General features: G+C 42.7%; 1 protein-coding gene across 6 annotated transcripts in view; it reads left to right on the top strand.

Annotated features, from left to right (window-relative positions):
- Positions 1-14,090, top strand: part of mybpc1 (myosin binding protein C1) — a 145,042-nt gene extending 130,952 nt beyond the window's left edge. For 5 of the 6 annotated variants that reach the window (XM_048549404.2, XM_059652575.1, XM_048549405.2 and 2 more), the window contains 3 exons: positions 1,977-2,113; positions 4,073-4,259; positions 12,583-14,090. In XM_048549404.2, the coding sequence (XP_048405361.1) occupies positions 1,977-2,113; positions 4,073-4,259; positions 12,583-12,677 (419 nt within the window). In that variant the 3' untranslated portion in view covers positions 12,678-14,090. Of the gene's footprint in view, positions 1-1,976; positions 2,114-4,072; positions 4,260-8,273; positions 8,314-12,582 lie in introns of all 6 variants that reach the window. The other variant, XM_048549406.2, reaches the window with a different exon arrangement.

Consider the following 14,090-nt stretch of genomic DNA (forward strand, 5'->3'; position numbering starts at 1 on the left):
TAAACATCACAATATGATCATGCCTTAATCTTCTAAATTCATGGGAATACAAACTAAGTTTAGAATTGTCCCTTTAATGTCACCTCCTTATCACAGTATCATTCAGCTGAATCAATCTGCAACCACTGAGTCCAGTATATCCTTAGTGAGATGCAGTGTCCAGTTTTGAATGCAGATACTTCAAAGTTAGAGCGTGACCACGGTTTTGTAAGACCCTGGTGGCTCTGTACTCCAGTTCCTCTAGTGACACTGGTAACCCAGTGTGGTGCCACAGTGTAGAAAGCTACAAGCCATCCTATAAAATACAGCAGCTCCCAGTTTTCTCTTTTCTAAACTTTGTCATTTCCTAGGAGGAGAAAAATGGCTGAATGAGGCACACTGGTCCAACGTGTATCAGAGATAATAGGAACTGCAGATGCTGGAGAATCCGAGATAACAAGGTGTGGAGCTGGATGAACACAGCAGGCCAAGCAGCATCTTAGGAGCAGGAATTATAACCCCACTGCGAAGCCTCTTCTAAGGATGCCTAACCTGAAGAAGTTACCCTCCTCCATCTGGACAAACCTCAGGGGATCTCTCTCCCACTGCAACTCTCTTGTCCTCTCCACCTATCTTCTTCTCTATCCATCTTCGATCCATCTCCTCCTCTCTCCCTATTTATTTCAGAACGCTCTTCCCCTCCCCCATTTCTGATGAATGGCCTAGGCCCGAAACATCAGCTTTCCTGCTTCTCTGATGCTGATTGGCCTGCTGTGTTCATCCAGCTCCACACCTTGTTATCTCTGGTCCAACTTGTCTTGTGTACTCTTAAATGGTGCTTCAGTGTGACCATTCTGTCCATTCCCAGGTCTTATTGGTTTGTCCCTCTGGGTTGGGTGTGTTGGAGCAGGGTAGTGCCAACATAATCCCACTTGCTATGGTTTGACATCTGTTTATCTTGATGCCAAAGATAACCCCCTCAATCCTCCTGCTGCTTCAGAGAATCAAACACAGAGGATGGCATTTTCCACTCCTGATTTTCTGCTCAATAAAACTGACCAATAAATATCATCCACAGCTTCAGAAACTGACCATAGTATGTCTGCAGAAATAGCAAGGACCACAGATGCTGGAAGCCCAGAGCCAATAAACATAGAGCTGAACAAACACAGCAGATCAAACAGCGTCAGCGGGTCAGGAAAGTCAATGTTTCAGAACGAAAGGTTTCAGCTCGAAACGTTGACTTTTCTACTCTTCATAATCCTCTTTGTTCTTACATTTCTACTTCACCTCCCCCGCCCACACACCTCTGCCATATAGTCTCTCCCTACACCTTCCTTGGGGAAGATACTGCTGTAATGGTAATGCCATTGGCAAGACATTCCAGAAGCCCAGGAAAGTGCCTCTGGGTATAGGTTTAAATCCTATTGTGACAACATTTGGAATTTAAACCCCGATAGTTTTAGTTGGTGGACTTTTAACCTCAATGTTGTGGGTTCAAGCCCCATGTTGAGTGCTATTATTTATCAGTGAACATGTTCGAGATACAGATCTGTAGATGTCTAGGTTTCAAAAAAATGTTAAGGAATATGGGGATTTTGCGGGGAAAATGGTTTGAGGTAGAAGATCAGCCAAGATCTAGTTGAATTGTGGAGCAAGTTTGGGGGGTCAGATTCCTAGGTTCTTTAAGATCCCTGTGCTCCTCCAATCCTGGGCTCTTGTACGTTGCCAATTTTTACTGTCTCACCATTTACCTTCAGCTACCTAGGCTCCTAACCTCCAGAATTCCCTTCATGTATCCCACTTTCCTCTGCTTAAGATGTTCTTTAAAACTTACGTAGAACATATAACTACTGCACAAGAACAGGCCCTTCAGCCAGTTTAATTGAAGTTATCTTTGTTAAAGGTTTTGTAGTTGTTGGAAAGTCACTGCGCTTTGACCCTGAGGCAGTGCAGATCCTGTACTGTGATGTCCTAACTATGGTAATCTCTTGCAGGTTTGATATTAAAGCCTCCCAAGTACAATGACTTTGACTTTGAGGAAGTGCCAAAGTTTACCCATCCTCTGGTCAACACTGTAGCAGTGGCTGGATACAATGCAACTTTGAACTGTAGTGTCAGAGGCAACCCCAAGGTATGCATATGTTTTGCTGGACATTCCTTCTCATTTCACACTGAGAAAAAGCATTTTTAATATATTATATTCTTTTGTCTAATGTGGTTCACCTTTGCTCAGAATTAAGCATGTCTTCTGTCTTTGCTTGCAACAATTATGACGATTTACAGAAGTTTTCTGCAACAGAGTATTTTCATCACCGAACTTGCTATGAGTAAAGACATTTCAGTTAGATTTTCACTTTACCAGACTCACTATGAGGTAAATACCACCTCCCCGTATCTTTGGGACAACATTCATTCCCACAGTTGACACTAAGGTCCAGATTTGGCATTGAGACTGACAGTGAAGCTGTCAACATTCACTTCTACTGCAGAATTAATTGAAAGCAATGTCCTGTCTACACCCTTGCAGAGTCCAATATGAAGACCTGCTGTTCATCTTTGCTTTTACAGAATCTCATCAGAACCTAGCATTGAAAGATAAGCAACGGTGTGAGGTTACAATGCGAGCCCACTTTACAATTGTGGAATCTCATTCCTTCAGAAGATTGTTTAAAGAGTTTGTTGCTCTTAGCTTTCTTCAGTAATCATAACTTGCTTTCTTTAGTTCTCATTTGTCTTGTTGTATCTTTTTTATACCTCCTGGTTTAGACTCTGCATGTGGATTCATGATGGATTGTACAGTCTTGCTGTTGTTCCTTATGCTCATGCAGGTTCCAGATGCCCTGTATACAGGGTTGCACCAGGTTTTACATTATGACCCATCAAAGCTCTGTGGTCAGCAGTTAGCAGTTGAATGCAGTGCACTGTTTCTTTGGACAAAGGTCTGGCAGATGGGGTACATGTTGATACATGTGAAGTCATCCATTTTGGGAGGAATAACAGTAAAATGGATCATTATTTGAACAGTAAAATATTGCAGCATGGTGCTGTGCAGAGGGACCTGGGTGTCCTTGTGCATGAATCACAAGAGGTTGGTTTGCAGGTGCAGCAGGTAATTAAGACAGCAAATGGAATTTTATTCTTCATGCTAGAGAGCTTGGGTTTAAAAGCAGGGAGGTTATGCTATAGATGTATATGGTGCTGGTGAGGCCACACCTGGGGTACTGTGTGCAGTTTTGGTCTCCTTACTTGAGAAAGGATGTACTGGCACTGGAGGGGGTGCAGAGGAGATTTAAGAGGTTGATTCCAGAGTTGAAAGGGTTGGTGTATTGGGCGCGACTGAGTGGACTGGGATTATATTCATTGGAATTTAGAACAATGAGAGGGGATCTTATAAAAACATATAAAATTATGAAGGGAATAGATAGGACAGCAACAGGGAGGCTGTTTCCACTGGCAGATGAAACTGAGCTAGAGGGCACAGCCTCAAAAATTAGGGGGAGCAGATATAGGGCTAAATTACGGAGGAAATTCTTCACCCAAAGAGTTGTGAATCTGTGGAATTCCCTGCCCAGTGAAGTGGTTGACGCTTCCTCATTATCTGTTTCAAAGCTAAGCTAGATAATTTTTTGAACGTAAGGATTATGGTGAGAGGTTGGGTAAGTGGAATTGAGACCATGGAAAGATCAGCCATGATCTTATTGAATGGCAGAGCAGGCTTGAAGGGCCCGATGGCCTACTCCTGCTCCAAGTTTTTATGTTCTTAGCCACTGAGCTCAACATCCAAGCCCCATCCAGGCCATTAACACAATACTGTTTGTTAGAGCTTCCTATGCACAATGTGACTGCCATATTTCCTACATGGGACCGCTGACTGCACTTAATTGGCTGTGAAGAGCTTGAGGGTCTTTGGAGCTTGTCAAAGGCACGATACAAAAGCCAAGTTCGTCTTTTCTTTCTGACCAATCAATAAGTGGCTCACGGTCTGACTGGCCGTTTGCATTGGCCCTGTCTCCCGAGGTGAGCCTGTGGAATAACAGGCAGGTCTTTGAAAATGTGACTGACACATCATTCTTTCTGTTTCCCCAATCAGCCTAAAATATGTTGGATGAAGAACAAGATAATAATTGAGAATGACCCTCGATATCGAATGTTCTCCAACCAGGGAGTATGTACTCTGGAGATCCGCAAACCCAGTCCATTTGATGGTGGGGTGTATAGTTGTAGAGCTGTTAATGCCCTTGGTGAGGATGAGGTGGAATGTAAGATGGAGGTCAAAGGTAAGGTCATCTGGACGTGAGTTTGGCTATTGCCTGCAGCACTCACTCTTTCAAAAGAATATTGAACTATTTCAACTGCCTTTTTCTCTTTCATGGTGTGAAATCACAAGAGGCTACAATTTATAACTGAATGATATCAGGAAAATGGTGGGCATTAAATAGGTGACAGTAACCTGCAGCTTTTCTGTGGGGAGCACTGATCTCAGGGAGCTCAGTAAAGACTGAATGAGAGAACTCTTCTCGAGTCCTCTCCCAATTCTGCGCTACTCAGTCCATTATTTTCATTCGGATGTCTTTTAGTGGCTTCATCAAGATAAGACATCTCCCTCTCATGTCATAACTCCTTCAGGCACATAGGAACTCAATAAGGGGGGATGGTGTATTCCTGTGACAACAGCCAAGATCGTCCTCTGAGGTGATGGGTTCAAATCTTCCCACAATTCAATGAATAAAACCTAGAATTGAAAGCTAGTCTTAGAAAACTACCACTGATTGTCATAGAAAGCCCCATCTGGTTGACTAATGTTGTTCAGGGAAGGAAATCTGTCATCCTTACCTGTTCTGGCTATGCGTGACTCCAGACCCACCACAATGTGGTTGAGTCTCCAATGTTCTCTCAAATGGCTGAGCAAGCCTCTCAGCTCAAGGGTAACAGATGAGAGTCATGTTCACGTCTCCTTAAAGAATAAACATGTCTGTTTTGTCTCACAGAAAGACCTGATCTACAACTTGTATTGTGTCAGGATTTCACAAAGCCTAGTGAAACTAGTGGTTTAGTTATTAACAGCATAAAGAATCATTTGACAAGTTGAAGGAACTGAATGTCACTTGAGACTTTCATGCCCTCATGATAGAATGATCTATGCTAGGTTATTAACAGGGGAGAGGGAATTTTGGAGCCTTCATCCCTAGAAATGTCACATTTCAAAGGGAGGCTAGTTCAAGAGTCTTCTGTCCTGGAATGTCATGTACTTGACTTTCTAATGAGCTCTTAATTTTGATCCAATGTCCTATAATACTAGCCCATTAGATAGAGCCCTTCTCTACCTGGTCCTTTAAAAGCTGCCAACATCTCTCTGGATAAGGTAAAGGCACAAACAGGAATATTTTTGAAGAGAGGTTTTGAACTGCATTATTTAATTGCAATAAATCTGTAGACTGTTCTGGTGGAGCATTGCGTTCTGAAGTGCATCCCTCAATGTGTGTGGGTTTTTTGGAAACAATAAGCCGGAGGTTGTAATGCGTTATGAATGTGATGGACTCTTGGTCGGTTATCGCATGGATCCTGCAACATATTATTGGACAGCTGCATCGGTGACACTGTACCGCATGCAATCAGAGAGCATGCAGGACAACACTTGCTCAGAAATGAGTATGACATTGAGTTGGTTGGCATGCAATGAGATACATAAAATTGTGGAAAAACTGAATGACAAGTGAGGTGCATTCGACTGTCCTCCTGGTTTCCAGTCTAACACTCATTGTGCTTCCAAATATATGACTCGCTAGTGAATTCTAACCACCGTGTGCGTGTCTGTGTTAAACCCTCTGGAAAAGTAACAGAACTGAAGAACGCTGTCTAATTTTGTGTATGCTGTCCTCTCACAGTGCAGCCTGTTATTAGATCGCACTAATGTTGGAACTTGACCGTGCTACTCATTTGGACATTGGTGTCAACAGTAGATCTGCTGGTCATGAATTCAGGATTAATGGTTCCCAGGCCAGGATTGGTTAAAATAATCAGAACGCCAACACAGACGATTCTGGAGGCCAAGTTGCTTCATGAAAGAAATGAATGTTTTCTTTTCAGAAATTAAACGCACCAAGGGTATAGGGAGAATGCAGGAAGATGGCATTGAGACAGAAAATCAGCAATGATCAGATTGAATGGCAGAAGAGGCTCAAAGGGTCGAATAGCCTACTCCTGCTCCTTGTTTCTATGTAACCACACCAACTCAGTCTAGGCAAAGAGGTTTAATTCATATTTATATAATCAGTTTCAAACTGTGCATGTTTTAAGATACTATCTGATCTGTGAAGGATTAAAGCAAAGAATCCCAGTATTGCAAAAGTTTATAAGATGATAAAGACAAGAACTTCTTTTTTGAGTTAGCTGTTCTGTTCCAGTTAAATAGATTGGGATGACATGTGGGTCACAATATGAACTATACCAGGCTAGATCGAGACAATTTGTTTGGAATTGATTCTCTCTACAGAGAATAGTCATTCTCATAGAGTCACAGATGTCTACAGACCCTGCTCTTAAACACCATGCATTGACTAATAAAGGCAAGTATCCTAAATGCCTTCTTAACTACTTCATCTACTTGCCCCGCTACATCAAGACACCAGTGGACATGGTCACCAAGGTCTCCCAATCCTCAGTACTTTTCAGGGTTCTGCCAGTCATCGCCTATTCCTTTGTCTTGTTTGTTCTGCCCAAGTGCATCACCTCACTCTAACCTGGATTGATTTCCATTTGCCATTGCTCAGCACATCTGACCAGCCAGTCTATATCCTCCTGTAATCTCAGGCTCAATATTTGCCACCCCACCAATTTTCATACCATTTACAAACTTACTGATCAACCTTCCTCCATTCAAGTCTAAATTGTTCCTGTAAACCACAAACTGCAATGGCCATAACACTGATCCCTGTGGAGTCCCATTCGGCACCGGCATCTGGTCACAAAAACAACCTCCTACCATTACTGAGATAACAAAGTGTGAGGCTGGATGAACACAGCAGGCCCAGCAGCGTCTCAGGAGCAGGAAGGCTGATGTCTCTGATGAAGGGTCTGGGCCCGAAACGTCAGCTTTTGTGCTCCTGAGATGCTGCTTGGCCTGCTGTGTTCATCCAGCCTCACACTTTGTTATCTTGGATTCTCCAGCATCTGCAGTTCCCATCATCTCTCCTACAATTACTCTCTGCTTCCTGCCACTCAGTCAATTCTGGATCCAGTTTGCCAAATTTCCTCGCATCCCAAGGGCTCTTACCTTCACTAGCTATCTCCTGTGGTGAAAATTTAATCACTAAGTTCCTTCTGGCTGGGAAATGATCTCTGATTACAGGAGGGGGTGGGGGGCATTTTTAATACTAATCAGGATTACAATTATTTCCTGGATTGGTTTTCAATGTCAGGGAAAGCCCAGGGAGGACTTTACATCACAGATTAGCCCAGATTTTGACCTTTTTTTGTCTCCTACATGGGCCAGTTTAATGAGTGTACACTGTCGTGGTCTACAAGGTTTCACAACTGTAGGGGACAGGTTAGCTGGAGCAGGTGGACTTTATGTTCTTATTGTGTATGCCTTTATGAAACGGCTCTCCTAATACTGCACCACTGTTAAAGGGAACTTATATTTGGAATTAGGAGCCAACCTTTTCAATTCACCCAACTCCTATTTTCCTGTCAGTCTGTGACCTACATTAGGAATGACGATAGGGCTGTAGCTCCACAAAGTCTATTCCCTCTGGGACTGCAAGTAGAGTTATTCCATTATTGCATTACAAATCTCTGAACCCAGTCCTTTGCATAAGGGTCCGTTATGGAGGACAGCTCTTTCTCAGGGACAAATGGCCACAGTGCACCTTCTCTTGGTGGGCTGAAGTTAATCTTCAAGGAGCTTTCATTGCAGAAAGTTGAACGTTAAAGATAATTCCAGCCCTTCTTTGCGATATGCACCCCCTGACAGTAACTTTTCAGAGATTTAGACTTTACTGATAACTGCTGGCTGTCAAATTAAACTTATCTGTGCTACCCTCAATTACAGCTGCATGCTTTAACCCAGCATCCCTGCTTAGCCCTTAACTAAATGCCTGAGTTCATACCTCTCCTGCACAGTTGACTTTTCTCCCTGCTGCTTCCGTTTTTATTTAAGTGTCATCAATTGCCCAATATTATCCATGCTACTCTGTTTAACAGTAGAACTGCAGTATCATGCCTGCACAGTTGTGTGTTCTGACTTATCAATGCTACAGAAGTCTCACTGCCTGTCTCTTTTCTCCTTATAGTTGCGCAGTAAGGATTTGTGATTTATATATGTTCATCCAGGTAAGCTTTCATATGGACCAGAGCATATGAAGCTTATGAATGACCTCATTACCATACTTAGCCCAATTTTCCTCCTATTTGCACAGAGCTGGGTGTAGTTTGTTGGGGATTTCCAAAAACCCACCGTCACTGTCATTGATAATACTTTCAAAAGCACAAGTTTACTCAGGTACCAAAACTAAACTGTGGAGATTGCTGCCCTGCTATGAAACTGAGCGCAAATATTCCAACTTCATTTCTCTAATCAGGGTAAAGTCCATCACAAGCGTGATATGTTAAGTCTAAGCAAATATTGCTGAAACACAGTGAAGGGGTACTAGCGATAATTTTACGGCGCGGTGACACAGTGGTTTGCACTGCTATCTCACAGCGCCAGGGACCCAGGTTCAATTCCACGCTCAGGCGACCGTCTGTGTGGAGTTTGCACATTCTCCCTGTGTCTGCGTGGGTTTCCTCCCACAGTCCAAAGGTGTGCAGGCTAGGTGGATTGGCCTTGCTAAGTTACCCATAGCGTTGAGGGATGTGTAGCTTAGATGGGTAATGGGAGGATGTGAGATAACAAGGTGTAGAGCTGGATGAACACAGCAGGCCAAGCAGCATCTCAGGAGCACAAAGGGTCTAGGTCCGAAACGTCAGCTTTTGTGCTCCTAAGATGCTGCTTGGCCTGCTGTGTTCATCCAGCTCTACACCTAGTTATCTCGGATTGTCCAGCATCGGCAGTTCCTGCTATCCCTTATAGGGGAATGGGTCTGGGTGGGATGCTGCAAGAGTCAGCGTGGACCTGTTGGGCCGAAGGGCCTGTTTCCACACTGTAGGCGTTCTATGATAAATTTAGAAGCCTTCATCTCAAGAGAGCAGGTGTACATAGGGGTGGAAGCTATGCCTCACTCGTAAGTCTCTGATTAGACCCCATCTCAAGTAATTTGCAGTCTCGGGGCAATGTCACTGGACCAGTAACACCAGGATACTGGTATGAAGACATGGGTTCGAATCCCACCGTATTGGGATTTAAATTCAATTCATAACATCCCGAATGGAAAACTAGTCTCAGTGATGGTGACTGTGAAACCGTCATCCATTGTCGGGAAAACCCACCTGGTTCACTAATGCCCCTCAGGAAGGAAGCTGCCACCCTTACCCAGTCTGGCCTACATGTGACTCCAGACCCACAGCAATGTGGTTGACTCCTAACTACCCTCTGAAATGGTCCGGCAGGACACTCAGTTTAGGGGCAAATTAGGGGTGGGCAGTAAATATTGGATTTTCCAGCAATGCCCACATTCCTTGAAAGGGTTAAAAAACAAATTTCTGTCCAGGCCCCATACCACAGGAAGAATCAAATGATAGGCCAGTTTATAGGGTTAAATGATGAGGACAGGATGTGTGGGCTCATGATTTAGTTGCAGTTTCATGATAGTTTGATATAAACTGGTGGGTGGATGAGGAGAGCACAGGACAGGAGTCAAAAAGAAAGGAACAGAACTTAAAATTCGAGCTGGGTTGCTTTCAAGAAGCATTTCCTCACATCTGTGCAACTGTGGCTCTCTCCTCAGAAATCTGACAATTAAAACCTGAGATATAGCCTTTGGTTTGGTAATGTGGGGCCAAAAGTAGAGTTGGATGGAGTTAAGATGCAGATTAGCTATGTTTTAATTGAATACTCAAACAGGTTTGAGGGGCTGAATGTCCTCTTTCTGATCTTAAACTCATCGATACAGAACAGTGTTGACTCTAATTTCCATCGTCAAATATAAAAGTTGTATAGGCTCTGAAAATAATGTTCCCTTTTTATTGTGACCAAGATAGCAGTCACATTAGGAAAAGGAAAATTGATTTTGCAATGTGACCATTCAGGTAGGAGCCCCCTCTGTGAGGAGTGATTTGCCAAATTTTTTTGGTTTTCATTATTTCATAGAATCATAGAAGACAACTCAAGACCATTTGGCCCATTGTACCCATGCTAGTTCTCTGAAAGAACTATTGATCTGGTCCCATTTGGGAGTTAAGGTGAGCTGGGGGTTCCAAGTGTTTATTTCCTTGAAATAAAATGCTGTTACAAAGGGAAAATTCCAAAGTAAATTGTCAAATGTTTATTTTGTGAAGACGGTGCCTGCACCTGTCATCTCCAGGTCGACCTTGTTAACAATTGCAGCATTGTTAAAAATGAGCTGCTATGACAGATCATACATTACTTGTGCAAGATGCCAACATTCAGAATGGTGACTTGACCGTCCAGTTTTAAAGTTTATTGGCTCCTGTGACAATGCCCACCTGCAACCCGAATAGTCACATCAAGTGTGTGCCAGCCAAGAGCCCCTCACAGGGACACACATCTCTACTTGTAGCCCAGTCAAGTTGGCACTTAGCAGTAGCATAAGTGGTAACTGCACCTGTGCACTTGAGAGGAAAATTGGTTTTACGTGACTGAGTATGGCCAGTCATTCACAGTGACAGATAATGAAGTGTCTGATGATGGAGCAAGGTGAAACGGTAATATCATCATCTGCATCATTCTTTTAACATTTAATTGTAACTAATATTGATCATTAGCATTTTTAGTTTAACTATTTACATACTACATCATGGAAACCACATACAAACAGCAGGAGCTGGCTTCAGCTGTTTTACTGTCCTTGACGTAAGGTGATTTTTTTGTGTACTTTGTTCAAACTCCTTCAAAGAGATGGGAAAGCAAAAGAAATATTATTCTGCATGTTTATTGGGATGGTCTTTCCTTATTTGTAAATGCTGTTTTAAACCTTGCTTAGGGTGAGACTTCTTCATAAACCTGTAGTCACAATGATCGGTCAAGATTTGTATAAAATCCTGGATTGATAGTGCGGAACATTCAGATTATCGAACTTCGAGAAAGCAATTTTTTAAAAACCCTGTAGGTTTTCACTTTTATCCAACTCCCTGCTGGTAGTAGCTTCTTTTTCCCTGTTAGATGTGTGTTCCAGATTCACAACCCTTACGCTTTTAGAATTTAAAAAAATCCTCCTCCTCTTCCTCTGGTTCTTCTGTCAATTAGCTTGATTCTGCATCCTTCTTGTTATCAGACCTTCCTCCCACTGGAAACAGTTTGACCCAGTTTACACTCTCACTGTGGGGGAAACCCAGGTTGGATGGACTGCAGCAGTTTGTGGAGACAGCTCATCACTACCTTCTCAGTAAGAATTAGGAAATAAGCTGCAAATGTCAGCCTCACCATCGACACTTGAGCGTCCTATGAAATAATAGTTTATAAAACCTCTACGTGAAGCCTGCATGATTTTGAACATTTCTATCAAACATCACCTTAACATTGTAAGTTGCTGTATCAACTGTCATGATGCAGTTAAAGATTCTGGTCACAAAATGGCTGTTTGGATGGGTGCCTAGAAACATAGAAGATAGGAGCAGGGGAGGCCATTCGGCCCTTCTAGCCTGCTCCCTCATTCTTCATGATCATGGCTGATCATCCACGGCCTAATCCCTGCTTTCTCCCCATAACCCTTGAGCCCTTTCACCCCACGTACTATATCTCATCGACTCTTGAATACATTCAATGTTTTGGCATCAACTACTTCCTGTGGTAATGAATTCCACAGGCTCACCACTCTTTGGGTGAAGAAATGTCTCCTCATCTCTGTCCTAAATGATCTACCCCGAATCCTCAGACTGTGATCCCTGGTCCTGGACACACCCACCATCGGGAACATTCTCCATGCATCTGCTCTGTCCAGACCTGTTAGAATTTTATAAGTCTCTATGAGATCTCCCCTCATTTGTCTGAACTCTAGCAAAAACAATCCCAACCTAATCAATCTCCCCTTATACATCGGACCCGCCATCAAATCTAAGAATGTTGACCACAAATGGAGAGCACAGAGATCTTAGCTCTGTCCTCTGAGGTTGATATACAATCAGATTCCAATTGCTGTTCAGTGAAACAGTGGTGAGGCCAGTTTAATTGGTATAAATAAATCTGCATGGCGTTTTAAAATAATAAAATGTTACAACGCTGTTTGATTACAAAATAATTGTAACTGGCCCCATTGAAAATTCAAGAATTGGAAAGAAAAGTATTCAATAAAAGTATTTGCTGATGGGTGCAATGAAGAAGGGGTCTGGAGGTTCCTTATAAATATCAGCAGACAGCAGTTAGGTTGAATGGCTTTTTTTTGAGCTGCAATTCCAATGTAATTCAGTGGACAATTCTGAATAAAGTTTGTGTCACATTTGGTCTTGTCCATTTGGAAAATATAATCCTGCTTTCATATCGTTCAGGTGGCTTTTCATTTCAAGAGCTCTTGATGCGGGGAGTGCCTCTGAATATCATAGACTCGTACAGGGACTCGAAGAATATTTTACCCCCAAAATAAGGATGCTTATAACAATGTGCACTGTGAATTGTGCTTGTTCTTTTCTCAACTCAGAATGTGATTGTAGATTATTTTTAGAGTTTGACAAGTACTTCTGATGTGCGATCCTGATTTGCAATGTTTTGGGCTTGGAATGATCTATAGAGTTGATGAGCAGAGTTTTAATATATTAATGATTACACATGTAACCATAACTGAATGGTTTGTTCCTCTTCCCCACCTACAATGGCCCCAAACCCCACCTCTTCCTCCGTTACATTGATGACTGTATCGGCGCCGCCTCTTGCTCCCCAGAGGAGCTCGAACAGTTCATCCACTTCACCAACACCTTCCACCCCAACCTTCAGTTCACCTGGGCCATCTCCAGCACACCCCTCACCTTCCTGGACCTCTCAGTCTCAGCTCTGATGAAGGGTCTAGGCCCGAAACGTCAGCTTTTGTGCTCCTGAGATGCTGCTTGGCCTGCTGTGTTCATCCAGCCCCACATTTTATTATCTTGGTTTGTTTGGGGGACTAGGTTTGAGTATAACTTCTAATTACAAATCAATGCAGTCATTAATATGATATGAAACAAGGTGCTGAGTGCTGTCTGTTGAATTGTGATGATGGTGGCATAGCGGTAGTGTCACTGGATTAGTAATCCCAGGGTTCGGCTAATGCTTTGGAAACATGGGCTCCGTGTCACAAGGCAATTTTTTAAAATCTGGAGTTTAATTGGGCAAGTTAGTCTCATTCTGACAAAGTAACCAATGTCAATTGCTACACAAAACTGCCTTGTTGACTAATGCCATTTAGGGCAGGAATATGCTCTCCTGGCAGACACGTGACTCCAGATTCACAGCAATGTGGTAGACACCTAAATATCCTCAAGGGGCAATTAGGGATGGACGACAACATGCCAATCTTGCCACCAATGTCCAGTGGGATATCATTGCAATCATCTTACAGCCTACTAATACTCTATTCAGCTCAACAATAGCCCAAAGTTACAAGTTGTTCTCAACTTTATAGTGTTACGTTCTAGAAGCTGCACATTTGTGTTACGTATTGGTAATTGCTCATGTTTAAAAATTCAGATGTTAAGATCGGCACGGATGAATGTGTTTGTTTGAGGATATATTTAATAACTCCTTTTATCCTGGCCCATCATTTGATATTTCTGTTAGTTTGTCACAAGGTGTTTATCGTGTGCAGATCCCACTGGAGATCTCTGCTTCTGTTAAATGCACTGTCATGTGTTTGATCTGCATTCACAAACTATGTTCTTATTATGTTCCGTTGTATCTCTTCAAAGGAATCAGATTGCAAATGATGAGACGGTTTACAAGGTGCTGTAAAGTGCAACAGCATCATTATTGCATGAAGATGTGTTTTGAAAATGCTCAATAAACATTCATATCATAAGTAGCTGAA

This window comes from Stegostoma tigrinum, chromosome 18 (assembly GCF_030684315.1).
Source record: "Stegostoma tigrinum isolate sSteTig4 chromosome 18, sSteTig4.hap1, whole genome shotgun sequence".
Taxonomy (NCBI): domain Eukaryota; kingdom Metazoa; phylum Chordata; class Chondrichthyes; order Orectolobiformes; family Stegostomatidae; genus Stegostoma; species Stegostoma tigrinum.